We start from the raw sequence: 15,684 nt of genomic DNA, 5'->3' as shown, positions 1-15,684 counted from the left end.
AATGTGGCCCTGCCTGCAGCGCAAATCCCCGGATGTAGTGGCTTGGTCTTTTGCCTGTAAAAGCGTAGGATTATGATATTTGCTATTTATAGAATAAATCACCACTTTGGAAGAGACACGTATTTTGATGATAATATACAATTACACTATAACCAAAATTACGTTTTGGAAAGGTCTGAAAACGTTCATTTAAGAGCTAAGCGATTGTTTAGCTTTCCTTCCGGGTTGTTTAAAGACCTCAAATTAAAACCACCTTGTCAAATATCATTTTGCAGTCAAATATCATTAAAAAAGTCAAAAGAATTAATATAAAATAATTATATATTAAACATTACAATAGTACTATACTCCTGCCACTATATATATATACATAAATATATTAGGTTAATATATATATATATATATATATATATATATATATATATATATATATATATATATATATATTATCGTGACATTTTTATTGAGATAATCTTGGGATCATATTGGCATTATATCTGTTTAGTGAAAGATCCTAAATTAAATACAGCTGGCAATGTACTTAAAGCCTTTTGTCATCGCTCTCTGCAGCGCATTCAAGCACTTCCGCTGTCTGTGTCCCACGCGATAGTTGCATCAGGCAGGTTAAAGCAGCCGCTCTTTGTTTTCGTCGACGATTTAAAAAATAACTACAAATCTAAGCAAGCATCTCCAAACGGCATTGATCGCCGACATCTTTCATCTGTTAAAGTTATCGCAGTTATATCGCATGTCCAATATACAGAACCTCCAGTCCTTCGGTAAGTTGCACGAGTTTACAAAAGGACAACATCTTGAGCATTGTGTTTGGTGTCTGTGCGCAAATGCGTCGATACGAAAATGTTATTTAAATAGTCGATGCAAACAGTAAGTTAAACGTTTTTATTTTTCCTTAAATTAAAAAAACGAATTCCTATGCTTGGGAAAGTTCGTAGGGAAAATAATGGTGCCTTTTATAATATATACTTTATATATACATTTATAATCTATAAAAAATGTTTTTGTGAAACTGCTGTTAGCGCAATATCTGTAGCTGCTAAGATTATTCTTTTTTTTTGAAAGGCCTCTTAAAAATTGAGGTTCTTCATTAGCATCTGTGGTTCGACGAAGAACCGGTAAAATCCACTTTTTCACTGCACGAAAGGTTGTTTGTGGTCGAAGGTTCATTGGATTTTTAAAATGTTCTTCACACTAAGAAAAAGATGATTTTTAAATCCGTTTTTTTTTTTTTTTTTTTTTTTTGGGAACCTAAAATGGTGGTTCTATGACATCACCGCGAAAAACCCCTTTGGAATCTTCAATCATTTCCTTGTTTATTCATTGTTTCAAACATGTGGCAAACCCTTAAAGGCGTAGTTGTCCAAAAAATACAAATTGTCATTTACACCCCTTCAAATTATTTTATACCTGTATAAATTTCTTTTTTGAACACAATATATTTTAAAGAATGTTAGTAACCAAACAGTTGCTTGCCATAGTATTATTTTTCACGCTATGATTAACAAATATTTGGTTTCCAACATTCTTAATAATAATCTTGTGTTCAGCAGAACAAAGAAACTCATACAGGTTTAGAACAATTTGAGGGTGTGTAAATGATGATGAAATTGTTTGTTGAACTGTCTTTTTAAAAGAGCTGTCTGTAAAATGTCTAGGTATGCATATATCAGCAATGTTTATCAAACTGCAATCAGATATTGCTCTTTATGATCTCCAACTTGATTCGTTCCCAGTGTGTAACTTGGAAAAACAGGAAAAATCTCACAGCCCCAAGTTTTCTTGTAACAAAGACTGAAGTGTTTCATTGTTTCTGTAGATCCCTTTGCTGATGCAACTAAGGGTGACGACTTGCTCCCGGCTGGGACGGAGGATAAAATCCACATAAGGATTCAGCAACGGAACGGCCGCAAAACACTGACCACAGTTCAAGGCATCGCTGATGATTATGATAAAAAGAAGCTTGTAAAAGCCTTCAAGAAGGTACTTTCTGACTCCTAGTTATTTGGAAGCCTTTCTCCCAAAGTGTTGTTTGGTGTTGAGTAATCTCATGCTGTTTTATTTAATAGAAATTTGCCTGCAATGGTACGGTGATCGAGCACCCGGAGTATGGAGAGGTGATCCAGTTACAGGGTGACCAGAGGAAGAATATCTGTCAATTTCTAATGGAGGTGAAGTATACTTGCGTATGGAATAACAGGCTGTTTTTGTCTTAATGGGTTAGTTTGATTTTTGTTTTGGACTTCAAATCAGTTCAAGCAATTACTCATTTCCATTTTGCTATTTTACAGATCAACATCGTAAAGGAGGAGCAGTTGAAGGTTCACGGGTTTTAAAATGGCGGCCCCTCCAGGGCTTTCTAAAGGACTGCACCAGCATGTAGCAATCCTAGTATATTCATGGCAGGGTTTTTGTGACCATATGCTAACAACACTGACAGCAGGGTAAATCTGTTTGTTTTCATGCTCGAATCTTCATAATGACCTCAACCGGACCACTAATTCCAGGCTGGTCCGTATTAGATACTGAATATTTGTTGCTGATGCTTGTGAACGTTTTATGATAGATGCACTCAATTGCACACTCTTTTTATCAAGGACAATAAAGTTATGACTTTGAACATTTGTGACTGTCTTCTCTTCCCTCGTAATGCTTGTTTGAATGATACATTTTATGTAGCAAAGTATTAAGACTTTTAGAGCTATCCGAATACATATTGCTAGTTTAAATCTAGATGGCACAAAAATGAAAACTGTTCATGCATTCATTACACATAGCTTGCATGAAGTTGAAAGAAGCCTTTAATCAGAAATGATGTGGATTTCTGTATTTCAATGGAAATTTAGTATTAAAGCAATGTGCTTTTTAGCATGAACATGATGGAAATTCTCTTGTATGGAAAAAGCTTGCGTTCGTTAGTGGTTTATAGTATTAATAATGCTTTTGGTTGGTAAACCACTTTTGTTCAGTCTCTTGTTTGGGTCATTGTCAAGGCTGAAATCCTTTCAGCTGTGGCTTAAGCCTGCAGTGTCCTGGCTGTCCCGTCAGGCTCAAACATGAGCGTAATCCGCTTTAAGGGGCATGGAATAGAGTTTATGACGAAGGGACGCCAATCTCTCACTGCTAAGGCTGCATTGGCATTTCAAACACTTCACCAGAGCAAAGACAGTTTGAAGTTAACTGTCTAAAGAGGAATTACTTGTTCTATTTTCAATGAATATGCCATTTCATGTTCTGCTTATATTCTGGGAAATCACAAGGCCCTTTTATTAACACAAACTCAAAAAATACAACAAGTGTAAGGTTAATAATCCATAGCTTGCACCCCTGGTTTCACGGACGTCCTGGACTAAAATGCATTACTATTTCAACTGAAAATAACTTGCACTGACATCTTAATTTCTAATGCACGTTCATAAAAGCTACTTAAATATCCTAATTGAACTAAGGCCTAATCCTGGCTTAATCTAAGCCCTGTCTGTGAAACCAGGCCATTTTGATTCATCCAAGTGATTCTTTTGAGCAGTTTCACCAAAAAAGATTAATTCACTGACCAGTGTGTTATAAGTGAGTCAGTGAATCATTAACCATAGCATTTTGCATCTATTTTGTCAACTGCAGGGATGTCAAGCTATAAAAACAGCAAAAATAAGTCTAAATTATGAAGCTCTGCAGATGATGTGGTCAAGAATACATATATTGTGGCCAATAATAAGAATTTATTCTCCTGTTATAGTAAACCTTGGCCACAAGTTAAGAATTGGTTTTCTTGTTTTAGTAAATCATGGATAATTTGTTCCCTTGTTTTGATTTAACTAAAACGAGGGAACGAATTATTACAACGTGGGTCCGCGATGAAGTAAAACTAGGTACTTAATTCTTAATTTGTGACCATGATATATATACATGTCATGTGCAGGGTCTCTCTGTACTAAATAAATAAACATCCACCAAAAATGTTTCAATAATATCATTGCGTCAGTTTAATTGGGTATAATCATCAGTCACTTTTACATATTCATAACTCTTAAACCCCATATCTTGTTGTGAATGAGATGTTCATCAAGTTTCATCATTGATAGTGATGAACTGTTCATTCGGTTTGTTAATGAACGAGATGTCTCGATACTGTCAGTCTTTCAAGGGAGTCACTTCACGTTTTTTTGTGAACCGGTTCTAATGATTCATTGAAAAGATTAGACTCAAAGAAGAATTCGTTCGCTACTCAAAATAATCTGTCAAGAGTGAAGGGGGTGGATTGGAATCCACTGCTGCTTCAATGTATATGTAATGAGTGATTATAATCAAGGTATTAATCAATATTTTTCCTTCTAAATATCAAATGAGTTGAATGACTTCTCTTGAGATTTTACTTTGTTATAGAAGTTACCAGTGTGATTTCTTTTCATGTATTCTTTAATGTCAGTATTTGATATCTGAATGCAGCCCGGCTTCCAGAAATGAAATAGGGACATGTTTTGTGTTTGAGAAAGGTCTTCAACGTGTTAAAACATATAGGGGTCATTGAAGTCTATAGTATAAGGGACCATTTCTCAGTTAAAGCCTATATTTTCCATTTAGACTAAAATGTCCTATCCTGAGAGAAAGAACTTGTTATCTTGATGTTTTGAGACGAGACTCCTGTTTATAGTTAGAGCCTGGCCAAATCCAACCTTGGAAAAGCTGTGTGTCGGTGTGTATGTTAGTCTTCTTGCTTACAGGTTAAGGAACCACTGGTATTGTTGGAGATTGACTGAGTTGTTGTTCGGGACATGCTGGCACCCAGCAACCCAAAGCTACGACCTGGAAGGTCACGACATGCCTAACTTCAGGGTCTGAGTGTCAGCTGCATAATCTATGGAGATATGCTTCCGTCTATCTGTATATGTGTGGAAAATTACTATGTTTATCTATTTCTAAGCCAATGATAATCATTCAACCTGTAAGCAATGACGTAGCTTAGACCTTGGTGTAGGGTATAACTGCTGTGATCTGTGTAACTGTAAGCGGGGCGGCCTACGAACTCCTGTGTGAGTCTTGAAGCTGACTTCTGCTGATGAAACTGCAAACTATCTTCAGTAAAACTTTTCTTAAATTTTTTATAATTCTGACTCCGGGTCTTCTTTAAAAAATCTGGTCCTTGGGTCCTAAACTGTTAACCCCTAACAATAGATTTGCTAAAAATGTACAATGTTGTATTATTAGTTAACTTTAGTTAATGCATTAACCAACATTAACTTACAATAAGCAATGCATTTGTTACAGTATTTATTAAACTCTGTTAATGTTAATTATTAAAAAAAAAATTAAGATCTATGCTACTTCAGGTCCATTAAAGGGATAGTTCACCCAAAAATGAAAATTCTGTCATCATTTATTCATCCAAGTTGTTCCAAACCTGTATGCATTTCTTTCTTCTGCTGAACACAAAAGAAGATATTTTGAAGAATGTCGGTAACCAAAGAGTTTCTGTTCCCCATTGACTTCCATAGTAGTTTTTTTTTTTTCATACTATGGAAGGTATTATCTTCTTTTGTGTTCAGCAGAAGAAAGAAATGTACACAGGTTCTGAACAACTTCAGGGTGAATAAATGATTAGAGAATTAACATTTTTGGGTGAAGATATTGAAAAGAAGAAGATAACCCTTTTAAAAGATGATATTTTGAGGATTATAGGTAATGACAGCTGACGGCCCCTGTTGAGCAAATGATGACCGGATTTTCATTTTTGGGTGAACTATCCCTTTAAATGCTGAAATTAACATGAACTAAGATTAATAAAAGCTTTAGAATTATTTCTCATTGTTAGTTCATGTTAACTAATGTAGTTAGTTACCTGACGAATCCTTATTGTAAAGTGTTCCCATAGTTTTTTTTCCCCCCTCGAGTCCATCTTGTAAAAAGCAAAGACACAGTTTAGCCCACTAAGATGTGTAGAAGTGAATGAGTTTTGGTCTGAATCAGATGGAAACAGACGGAGCACGTGCGGATGCCTGGGGCCGTCCACCGTCCTCTCCGCTCCACTCCATTACCTCCACCAGAGTTAATGATGGATGTCTCCCATTCATCAGCACACTCTTCCTGCTCTTAATGCTTTATTGTTTTCTTTTCCCTCACTCATTTTAACAATCAGTCCATTCATATCTGAACAATTGATCTCTTATCAATTTTCTAAGAGACATTTTACAGCTCACCGAGTTTTATGCGCTTATTGCGTGTTTAAATATGAAAAAGAAAGGAATGGCTATGCATGCATATGTATTAATTCTACATGAGAGCTTGATATTGGACAAAACTGTTAAATGCCTGTCTGGCAGACAGCAGATTCCATTATTTTTGTTTGTGTTTAGCCAGAGGCCAGCCAGCTGTTATTGTTTTTGTGTGGCATTGCATTCCCGAGCATTCACCCCTCTCACGTCTCTATAAGCAGTGATTCAGTTTCAGATGCTGTTTCTCTGCAGAATGATATTGGCCATAAATAATCGTAGTGACACTGACCCCGACCTCCAGCTTTATTGGAAGTGTCATTTCTCACCAACAGGCCGGAAAGTAGATACATGCAACAGCTTCTCTGTCCAGCTTGGATATAATGAGACGGAAAATTCATCACGCCGTTTGCCAATGCAAAAAAAATTCCAACTTAAACCAGTTGTAGATTTGCTGGTCTTGGCTGGCTTAAGCCAGTCTCATAGTAGTTGATTTAGCTGATGTGCACGCTGGTCTCTCGTCGTTACTGGCTAAAGATTGTCCGAACCCCTGTAAAAGCTGCTCAAGGAGTCGGAGAGCAAACCGGCAAACCAACTAACTGTAGACTGGTTAAAGATATTTTTTCAGTAGGTTAAATGCACAAAAAAGTGCTGGTATTAACTTTGAGATGTAGGGAATTAATTTATGAATTCTTACTATTCATTGATGCAGGTGAAGGTAAAATCTGTAATGAAAGTCAACAGGGAAAAATAATTACAACCAGCATCATGCTGACCAAACAAAGCAAAAATACCTAAAAAAAGACCTGAAACAATTATGAAAGCAATTCATAAGCAGTGAATGAAAATGGTACTGCACAGTGATTAAACCGCAGATATTAGTAAAAAATGATGTAAAAATAAATAATTATTTATTTATACAGTATTATTGTGCCAACCTTTTATTTATGAGAAATACCCTTGTCTTGGGCAGGGTTCTTTTCATTAACTATACATACAACTATTAAAACTATTTTTTGTTAATTGAAGTAAAGCTGGAATAAAATAAAATATAAATATTAGAGATAAAAAAATAAAAATAAAAAAAACTTAAACTAAACAAAAATTAAAAAAGTTGTCTTTGCAACTAACTGAAAAAAAAAACTGAAAAAAAAAATTAAACCTAAATAGTAATATTAAAAGTAACACAAAAATGACAATTTTTAAAAAAAAAAAAACTTTAAATGAAAGCATTAAAAAAAAACTACAATAGTATATAAATAACACTAAAATAACACTGAGTTTGAGAACATACTTTTTTTTTTTAGTTTGCATCTATACCTTCATTGCATAGTTTATTCTTGCTTTAATGTATTGCATTTTGGTTTTATACTGTTCATTTGTTCATCCAGCAACTATTACGTTACTGGAATTTTTGTTTGGACGACAGAATTTACAAAAAGTATTCTAATCTAACCCTCTGGTGCTCTTCTGTAATTTTTGACTGAAAAAAATTACTTTTTTTTATTTTTTTTTTTATGTAATGTTTTACTTCATTGGAATGGTAAAAAAAAAAAAAAAAAAAAAAAAAAAAAAAAGCATGGACATGATTTGAAAAGGTTAAATGGTCCTAAAAAAAACGCATTGGAAATGCTTCTTTTTTTAAAAAAATTATCAACCTCAAATTTGGAACACAACTTGTTTAGATTAATGGTTTTGATGTTCTATTTTGGAAAATATATATTTCATATAAAAATTAAAAAACAGATTTTTCATAACAATAAATGTAAAATTCTAACTAAAGTTCACTTTTTTAAACTTCAGCAATAATCTGCCAAGTGTCGTCTTTAAAAAGAGACCAAAATGAAGCCTTAGCCTTAGGCTACTCCAAAGCATCCAAGATTTATGACAGTTTAAGTTGGAAATTTCATTTTCAGATCTATGCTCAAAAAGTGAATAAATGGATTATAACTACTGCATAAATATAATTCAGTACCATAAAATCCCCTAAAAATATCTAGGCAAACTAAAATATAGTAGGACTAGGCTACATACATTTATTTGAAAAAAAAAAAAAAACTGTAATGTTTGACCGTCACGCGAAGAGCACCAGAGGGTTAAAAGTAGGCCTATTCGTTGTTTGAAACATAAACCCTAATGCAATTAAACTTTTGAGTCTCTGCTGAGAACAAACCCCATCTTCCCTATTACTCAATTTAGCCAATTCCCTTCCTACTGCTATCAGCGGACTCTTTTATTTCAATTCATCATTCTTTACTCCTTTGAGAAAGACAGGAGAGAAGTTCCATTGTTTATCCGCTGATCTCCATGTGCCTCTTTGTGAGAATGCTGTCTGTACAAATTAATCTATATGTCAGTACTTTTGAAACCACCAGATGGCGATATATAATTGATATCAGTGTACACCTACCTTGCCAATTTATCACTTTTGATAGATTAAATATCAAATATTAAAACTGTTTTCTGCACACATCTTTAAGCAGACACATCCTATACACAGATAAAATATTCCGTTGAAAGCAAAGCACTGTAGGCCTCTATAAAAGTGTAATGAATGCTGACATAACATATGGTGTCAGCCCCTTAGAGCCCAAACACCCCCACTCTTTTCACTCTACACACTCAACCTCAAAACAGCAGCTCCTCAACATGATGGCATCCATCCAGTTCTTCTGTTCTAGTCTAGCTCAACCTTCATCAACAGAGCAGGTTGCCAAACACATCCATGCTTTCCGTTCAGAGACACCTGACTTCTGAGATTGTACCTGGTTCAGTGACCACGACAGGGTGCATATCTGCATCTGCAATGTTTGGGGAAGGAGGTGTGGAGCTAATAGCACTAAAATATCCCAATTAAAAGAGGGAACAGGGGACTATGCGTTTTCGTTGGCTCGTACTCGCGGTGTCGGCAGCTGCCAGGGAAACGGAAGGTCTGGCGTCTCTACAATATGTTTTTCCGAGTGATCCGTTTTTAGAGATGAGAAGGGAGTCATTGAAAATGGCTGCATACCATATGCACGCAAAAAAAAGTTCACACTTACTCTTTTTTTTCATCATGCTCAGATATGTACCGGGTTAATTGGTGAGACGCAACCAACTTTATCGTAATTACATCTTTTGGATTTTTTATGCTGGTTATTTGGGGGGGTTGTGGGTCGTGGTGGACACCTCACATGTTTTGTTCACTGAGATGAACTTCACAGAGTCAGCCAGAGAGTGTTAAACTGCTTTGACTGGAGATAGATAGAACTGGGGATGAAAGCAACGCTAGTAAACAATAGCTCTGTTCCAATGCCTAGTGAGTTGCCTACCTAGACAGTATTTTTAGGCCTGTTCTCCACATGAAGGCTGTTTGAAACAGTAGGCAGACTACTAATTATTATTACATCTAAGAGATTCTAGTCAGATTTAAGGCAGGATTGCATTTGTCCTTCATGGTTAATGCGGTCCCAGAACACAGCAAAGAGATAAAATAGAGAACATTTTTCTTATATTTTCTTCATTTTTCTAAGTATTTTAATCATTTTCGGTAACACTATATGGTAACACTTTATTTAACAGTGTCCTTGTTACATATGTTACATGTACTTACCATAGTAATAACACTAAATTATGCATAATTACATGCAACTAACCCTCAACTAAATCATAATCCTACCCTAACCCATAGTAAGTACATGTTGTTAATTAATATTACTCAGTACTTCAATATATAATTACACTGTAACAACGACACCTTAAAATAAAGTGTAACCCACTATATTTTACAGTGTCTTTGTTACACACGTTACATGTAGTTACTAAAGTAATTATAGGGGTGTAACAATATAGCATGTCATGATATATCGCAACACAAAAATGCAACAATATGTATTGTGGATAGTGACAAGTTTTCAGAGTTTTAGTGTCAGTACTACATTGAACTGCTATATATAATGTTGAATATAATGTATAATAATGCAGTGGGGGAATATTTGTGGGTCATGATAATGCCAGATGTCTTATGTTACCAGTCAAAAGTGGCCTAGATTATTTATTGAGGTTTAAGCATATTCGTCTAAAATAATTCTGTATTTTCAGCTTCAGAATCATGAATATTTTTATTCTGGTGTCACCATTGTCCTGTGCATTGGGTTACCAGCACCAAGTCCAAGCCTGTTCATTTACACCCACAATGTAATATCAATTTTAGCATTTTTTGTTAACCTTTTATCATATGTCCTGGAGTATCACAATAATAAGGCATCGCATCGTGAGTTCAGTATCGTGATATGTATCGAATCGTGACATGAGGGTATCGTTACACCCCAAGTAATTACTATAAATAGTATATTTCTATGGCATCGCTGTCGAAGATTAGCCTAATTAGCTGGTGAAGTGGATTTACTTATTGTAGAGTTAGTGAAAGTTATCATGAGCATTTGAAGTGGATGTCATAACAGATATCAACTGACCGGGAAGATTTTAAAACAAGCAGTTCAATCATAAATCCGTAAGATCTTATACCTTCATGCTGTTGAAATACAAACCGGAAGAGAGCGCGGGGCTGAAAAAGGGGTGGGGCTGAAAAAGGGGCGGGGCTGCATAAGATCTATAGAGGGCTGATGATGGATTTTTGTAGGTTCGCACACTCTCAGAAAATAAGGTACAAATGCTGTCTCTGGGCCGTACCCTTTCGAAAGGTACACCTTTGTGCCAAAAGAGTGCATAAGTACCCCAAAGGTACATATTGGTACCAAAAGTATACATATTAGTACCTAAATGGTACATATTAAAACCTTTTTAAAGGGTACTGTCCCAGTGACAGCATTTGTACCTTTTTTTCTGAGAGTGCATCACTTCTCGACAAAAACCCAATAAGACTTTCTATATTTTTGATTGTCGCAGAAAATAAGCTCTTTGTCCAAAAAATCCATGATTCTTACATGTTTTGTTCCTCATGATCTTCACAAATCAACACAACTTTTATGTATTTTGAAGCCTAAATACAACAGTCAGATATTAAAAGGTAAATAGGCTATGAACAAACTAGGGCACACACCAGGATCACTAAGCTTCCAACAGCTTTCAATCTTTATTAAAACATTTCCCCTGAAAGTTTGAGTCAGAATTGTTTGCATGAGCTCAATTATAAACACTCTGCAAACTAAAACAAAGGAAATCATTATTTACTTACCTTCATGTCGTTCCAAATGTGTATGCCCTTCTGTTTTCTGCTGAACACAAAAGGAGATGCAGTTCTTCATGCAGATCTTTTCAACACAAAGGTCATATAGTGGCTATGTCTGTCTAACACAAAAAAGGACAAAAAGGCACATAAAAAAATACCACGTATAACTATATTCCAAGTCAGTATAAAACGATACAATAGTTTTGTGTGAGAAACACATTTAGGCTCTGATTGTAAGCAGCAAGAACCTCACTAGGTTTTGGAACAGAACTAATAGCTATTTGTCCAAAAAAAATTAAGGATTAAAAAACAAGTGTATGTTAAACCAAATTTAAGGACATCCTAAGATCTGTGTATCAGTGTCAGGTTTTTATGTTATGCAATGAGTATCTGTGAACTCATAAGCTTTCACAATCTGTGCATCCTCGACTTGCTCTATACATGAGGAATGTGCATGTGTCTCTGTGTTTTTGGCCAGTTGCTGCGGTACGTGTCGGGCCGGTCTGTTGCAGTTTTGAGGCAGGAGAAGATGACGACCCCCTACAGAGAAGCATAGCTGCTCGCTGCATTTCTGAGACATTTACAGTGATTTACAGCCTCCTGTCGCACACAGAAAGACAACTTGACAGATACACACACACACAGTCAGACAGGCACATAACATGCAGACAGACACACAGACAGGACTGAATACATCCACCTGCTCTGGATAGAAGACAAACGTGCTTCTTGTTTGAATTCTTTCGGAATAGAACTTCAATATCAGCCATGTTTGTGGCTAGGAAAGGATTTGTTGTTCTGATTTGTTGAACATTTAAAAATGTTGTCCTTGTATAAAGATAACATTGCACTTTTAATCTTGCCATTTGTTTTTTTTTGCATTGAATAGTTACCTTAAAATGCTACACCAACACTTAAACCCAAATGATCTATATCCATCTCATTAAAATAGATTTGATCTAAAGATATTTGTTCATTGCTTGTGCAAGCTTGTGTGATGTACTGTGTTAATAGGGTAAACTATATAGATTATCATTTCTTAAACTGAGAAAACTCCTGAATTGTGGAAATAACATGGCATGTGAATTTTCATCAAGGGTTTCTAAAGAATATAATCCCCATTTCATTATCGTCATATGCATTGAAAACAAAATAATCAAATATAATATATAATACATTTCCTAGATTTGAATCAACCCAATCACTTGTAAGATGAACATTCCAACATTTAATTTAAAATAAAAAGAAGTAGGCTACTTGAATCTTGTACTGATGAATCCAAAAAGTTTGGGGTTATGAAAAGATTCTCCGCTTCAAAATGTTTGAAAAACCCTGGCATTAATAAGTTTACACAAAGCATTTTACACTGAAATGAGTAACACTTACACCTAATGAGTAGAGGGGACGGAACAGCAAAATGGGCGTGGTTAAGGTGGAGTCATTATTGTTTGACAGGATTTTTATCTGCCAAAAAGATTTGTAAAGGATTTTCCATGAAGCCAATTGGCTTCATAAAAGTACTGCATTTATATCGCTTCATTTTCATAATTATGGCTTTGATCTCACTGTTTTTTTCCTGGAAAGGGTGGCAAAAACGTAATCATCCATCCAAAAATGTAATCCATCACACTCTAAGAAAACAAAATATTGATTTTTCACAGGTGTTTTACCTGTTTTTTTTTTCTTGTTTTTTTTTATTATTTTAAATTAGACATTTTATTGTGTTGTGTTTTAGCGTTAAAGGAAATGTCTGTAAACTTTACAGATGAAAAGTTGTGCATAAAAAAATCACTGGTATCTTTCCCATTTTCAGATCTGAGCAAAACTCACTTGTGTTTTCATGCAAATTCACTGATGAAGACATTTCCTCCATAGAGGCAGAACACAGGCTACTGTAAATATCCTAATTGACTAAACAAACATTTGTCTTGATCAAACAGCCTTAATGTAAATACATAATCCCACTTCCTCTATATTCTAATGAGCCGCACTCATTTCATATAGCAATTGTATTAGAACTTAAAATATCATTAAGCAAATGTAATGAATGCATTTTGTGTTGTTCGGCTTCTGAATGTATTTACAATGTATCATTTCACCATGAGCGTTTCAAAAATGTAATTAAAAATCATAAATACCATCAAAAATCATTCTCAAACTTCAAATGTCTCAATATATTGATTCTACACACAAATGAATAAACATAACAAAATGTCTTATGTGTCTAAAATGCAAAAATTTTGTTTTGTTTTGACATTTACTTTCCCCAAAAGACAGGATGTAATATACAAAATCCTTCCTTTTCCTTTGTCTTATTTTAATCTTCCATTCTCATTCCAACACTGTCAAACTTTTAAAAAGTGGACCAAAGTGCTTTTAAATAGCATGGAGCATGACTAATGAGAGAAACATGTTAAAATCATCGCAAAAAAAAGTCCTTGGAAGACAAATGAATTTTCAGCAGAATAATTAACTTAATTAACAAATTTGCATGCATATTCATCAAGCTATTGAAGTCTCTCCAGCCCGGCTTGATGAACGTTGCCGTAATAACCATCTCATTTACATTCTACCATCTACAGCTATTTAGAGATGAAAATGAAGAATAAAAGAAATGGCAGATTTCTGAATGCATGCGCACGCGGGATCGTCTGGTATATGGTTTTGCAGAACCGCAGCCCACGTTTGCTCTATCGCGTTGAGATATCGCTGTAATGAGCTCCAGAGGAAGGCTGTGTGTGTGTGTGTGTGTGTGTGTGTGTCTCCTGCCCTCGGCCCCTTCCTCTCTCTCTCCTGGGCATTGTGTTGGCAGGCGTCCCTGACTCGCAGTTCTCTGGGGCTGGCAGACTGTGCTACCCGCTGTCTCTGCAGGGCAATCTTAACAGGCAGCAAGGTGTAACAGCACAGACTGCCACACAAGGCCCGAGGACACCATCACAACCCAATCCCGCCCAAGCAGCCATCAGTACTTTAATTCTAACTGCATATTTCTGCATCTTATTTTTTCTTTCGCCACTTTTATTTACAGTATTGTAATAATGAATTTACATTGCATTTCGCAGACATTTTCTCCAAAGCGATTTACATTATATTCAAAGTACGCATTATCAGTTCACGCATTCTCTGGGAATCGAACCCATGACTTTCGCATAGTTAGCGCTGTGCTCTACTGTTTGAGCCTAGTCAGTTACTTGTAAAAACAATACCCGAGTTAATCGCGTTCTCATGGTTTATGTTATCATTTCTAATAAATTATTAAAATAATAGTTTGTGTCAACAAGTGTTTATTAATTGACAGCCCAATGTTTGCATAAGCTACATCTCTTACATGTATTGTAAAAACACAGGTTTCATTTTGTATTTAACAGGAAAAAATAACACGTTGTAAATTCACACACACATCCGACGAACAATAGGGTTAATTCATGTTGATTGGAAAGTGTCAAAAAAAGTGTTCCAATCAATCTGAATTCACCCTTATGTGAATACTTATATTAATAAAATTCATTTTAACTGTTAGCCTAAGGGGTTTTATACAACATTAGCCTCCTTATATAACATTTCCCAGGTCTTCAACCGTAAAAACAATAACGGATCAGTACTCACATCACTTAGATCTTTACTCAACCAGTTCAAAATAGTTTATAATACAATAAGACAAAAGTCTATTTGCTGTCATCGTCCTCCTGCCACATACTCTTTTTGATAAAGACCATAGACCAGGGTTCCTTAAATCCGGTCCTTGAGCTCAAACCCTGATCAAACTCACCCACCTGTGATTTTCTAGTGATACTGAAGATCTTGATTAGCTTGCTCAGGTGTGTTTGATCAGGGTCGGAGCTAAACTCTGCAGGGCAAGATTTGAGGAACCCTGCCAGACTGTAAAAAAAAGATGGACGACGTGTATAGAAAAGTCAAAATATCCCAGAAATACCAGTTGACGTCTTGCACCGATTACATCATTTGGAGGCCGAGTCTTACCGAGATGGGGTATCACTCCTGCTTCAGCAGACTCAATTGCTAGCACAGCTGTCAATCATGACGTTACGCCCCGTTTTTATAGCATCGAATAACTAACTAAAACCAAACTCATTGAGAAAAAAAAAAAAAAAACACTTGAACATACATCAGAATGATAAGAACAACTGATCTTTGGGAAAAAATAATTGGCAGTATAACTGGATTTCTAGGTTTCGTGTCCCATTCGATTACATGGAGAGGGTGGGGTTTATGACCTATTCTGCAGCCAGAATAAATGCTTTGGCTTTACTTTTCAGGACACAGCACACTTGA

At 35.5% G+C, this 15,684-nt stretch overlaps 1 protein-coding gene across 1 annotated transcript; it reads left to right on the top strand.

Annotated features, from left to right (window-relative positions):
* The first annotated feature begins 425 nt into the window (after positions 1–425).
* eif1b (eukaryotic translation initiation factor 1B) lies at positions 426–2,635 on the top strand. Its single transcript, XM_084102994.1, has 4 exons — positions 426–779; positions 1,835–1,998; positions 2,085–2,186; positions 2,307–2,635. The coding sequence occupies exons 1-4, from the start codon at positions 749–751 to the stop codon at positions 2,349–2,351; spliced, it is 342 nt and encodes a 113-aa protein (XP_083959120.1). The 5' UTR covers positions 426–748; the 3' UTR covers positions 2,352–2,635.
* The last annotated feature ends 13,049 nt before the right edge of the window (positions 2,636–15,684 follow it).

Source organism: Abramis brama (assembly GCF_963993115.1).
Source record: "Abramis brama genome assembly, chromosome: 24".
Lineage (NCBI taxonomy): Eukaryota > Metazoa > Chordata > Actinopteri > Cypriniformes > Leuciscidae > Abramis > Abramis brama.
This window is presented reverse-complemented; position numbering and strand designations above follow the sequence as displayed.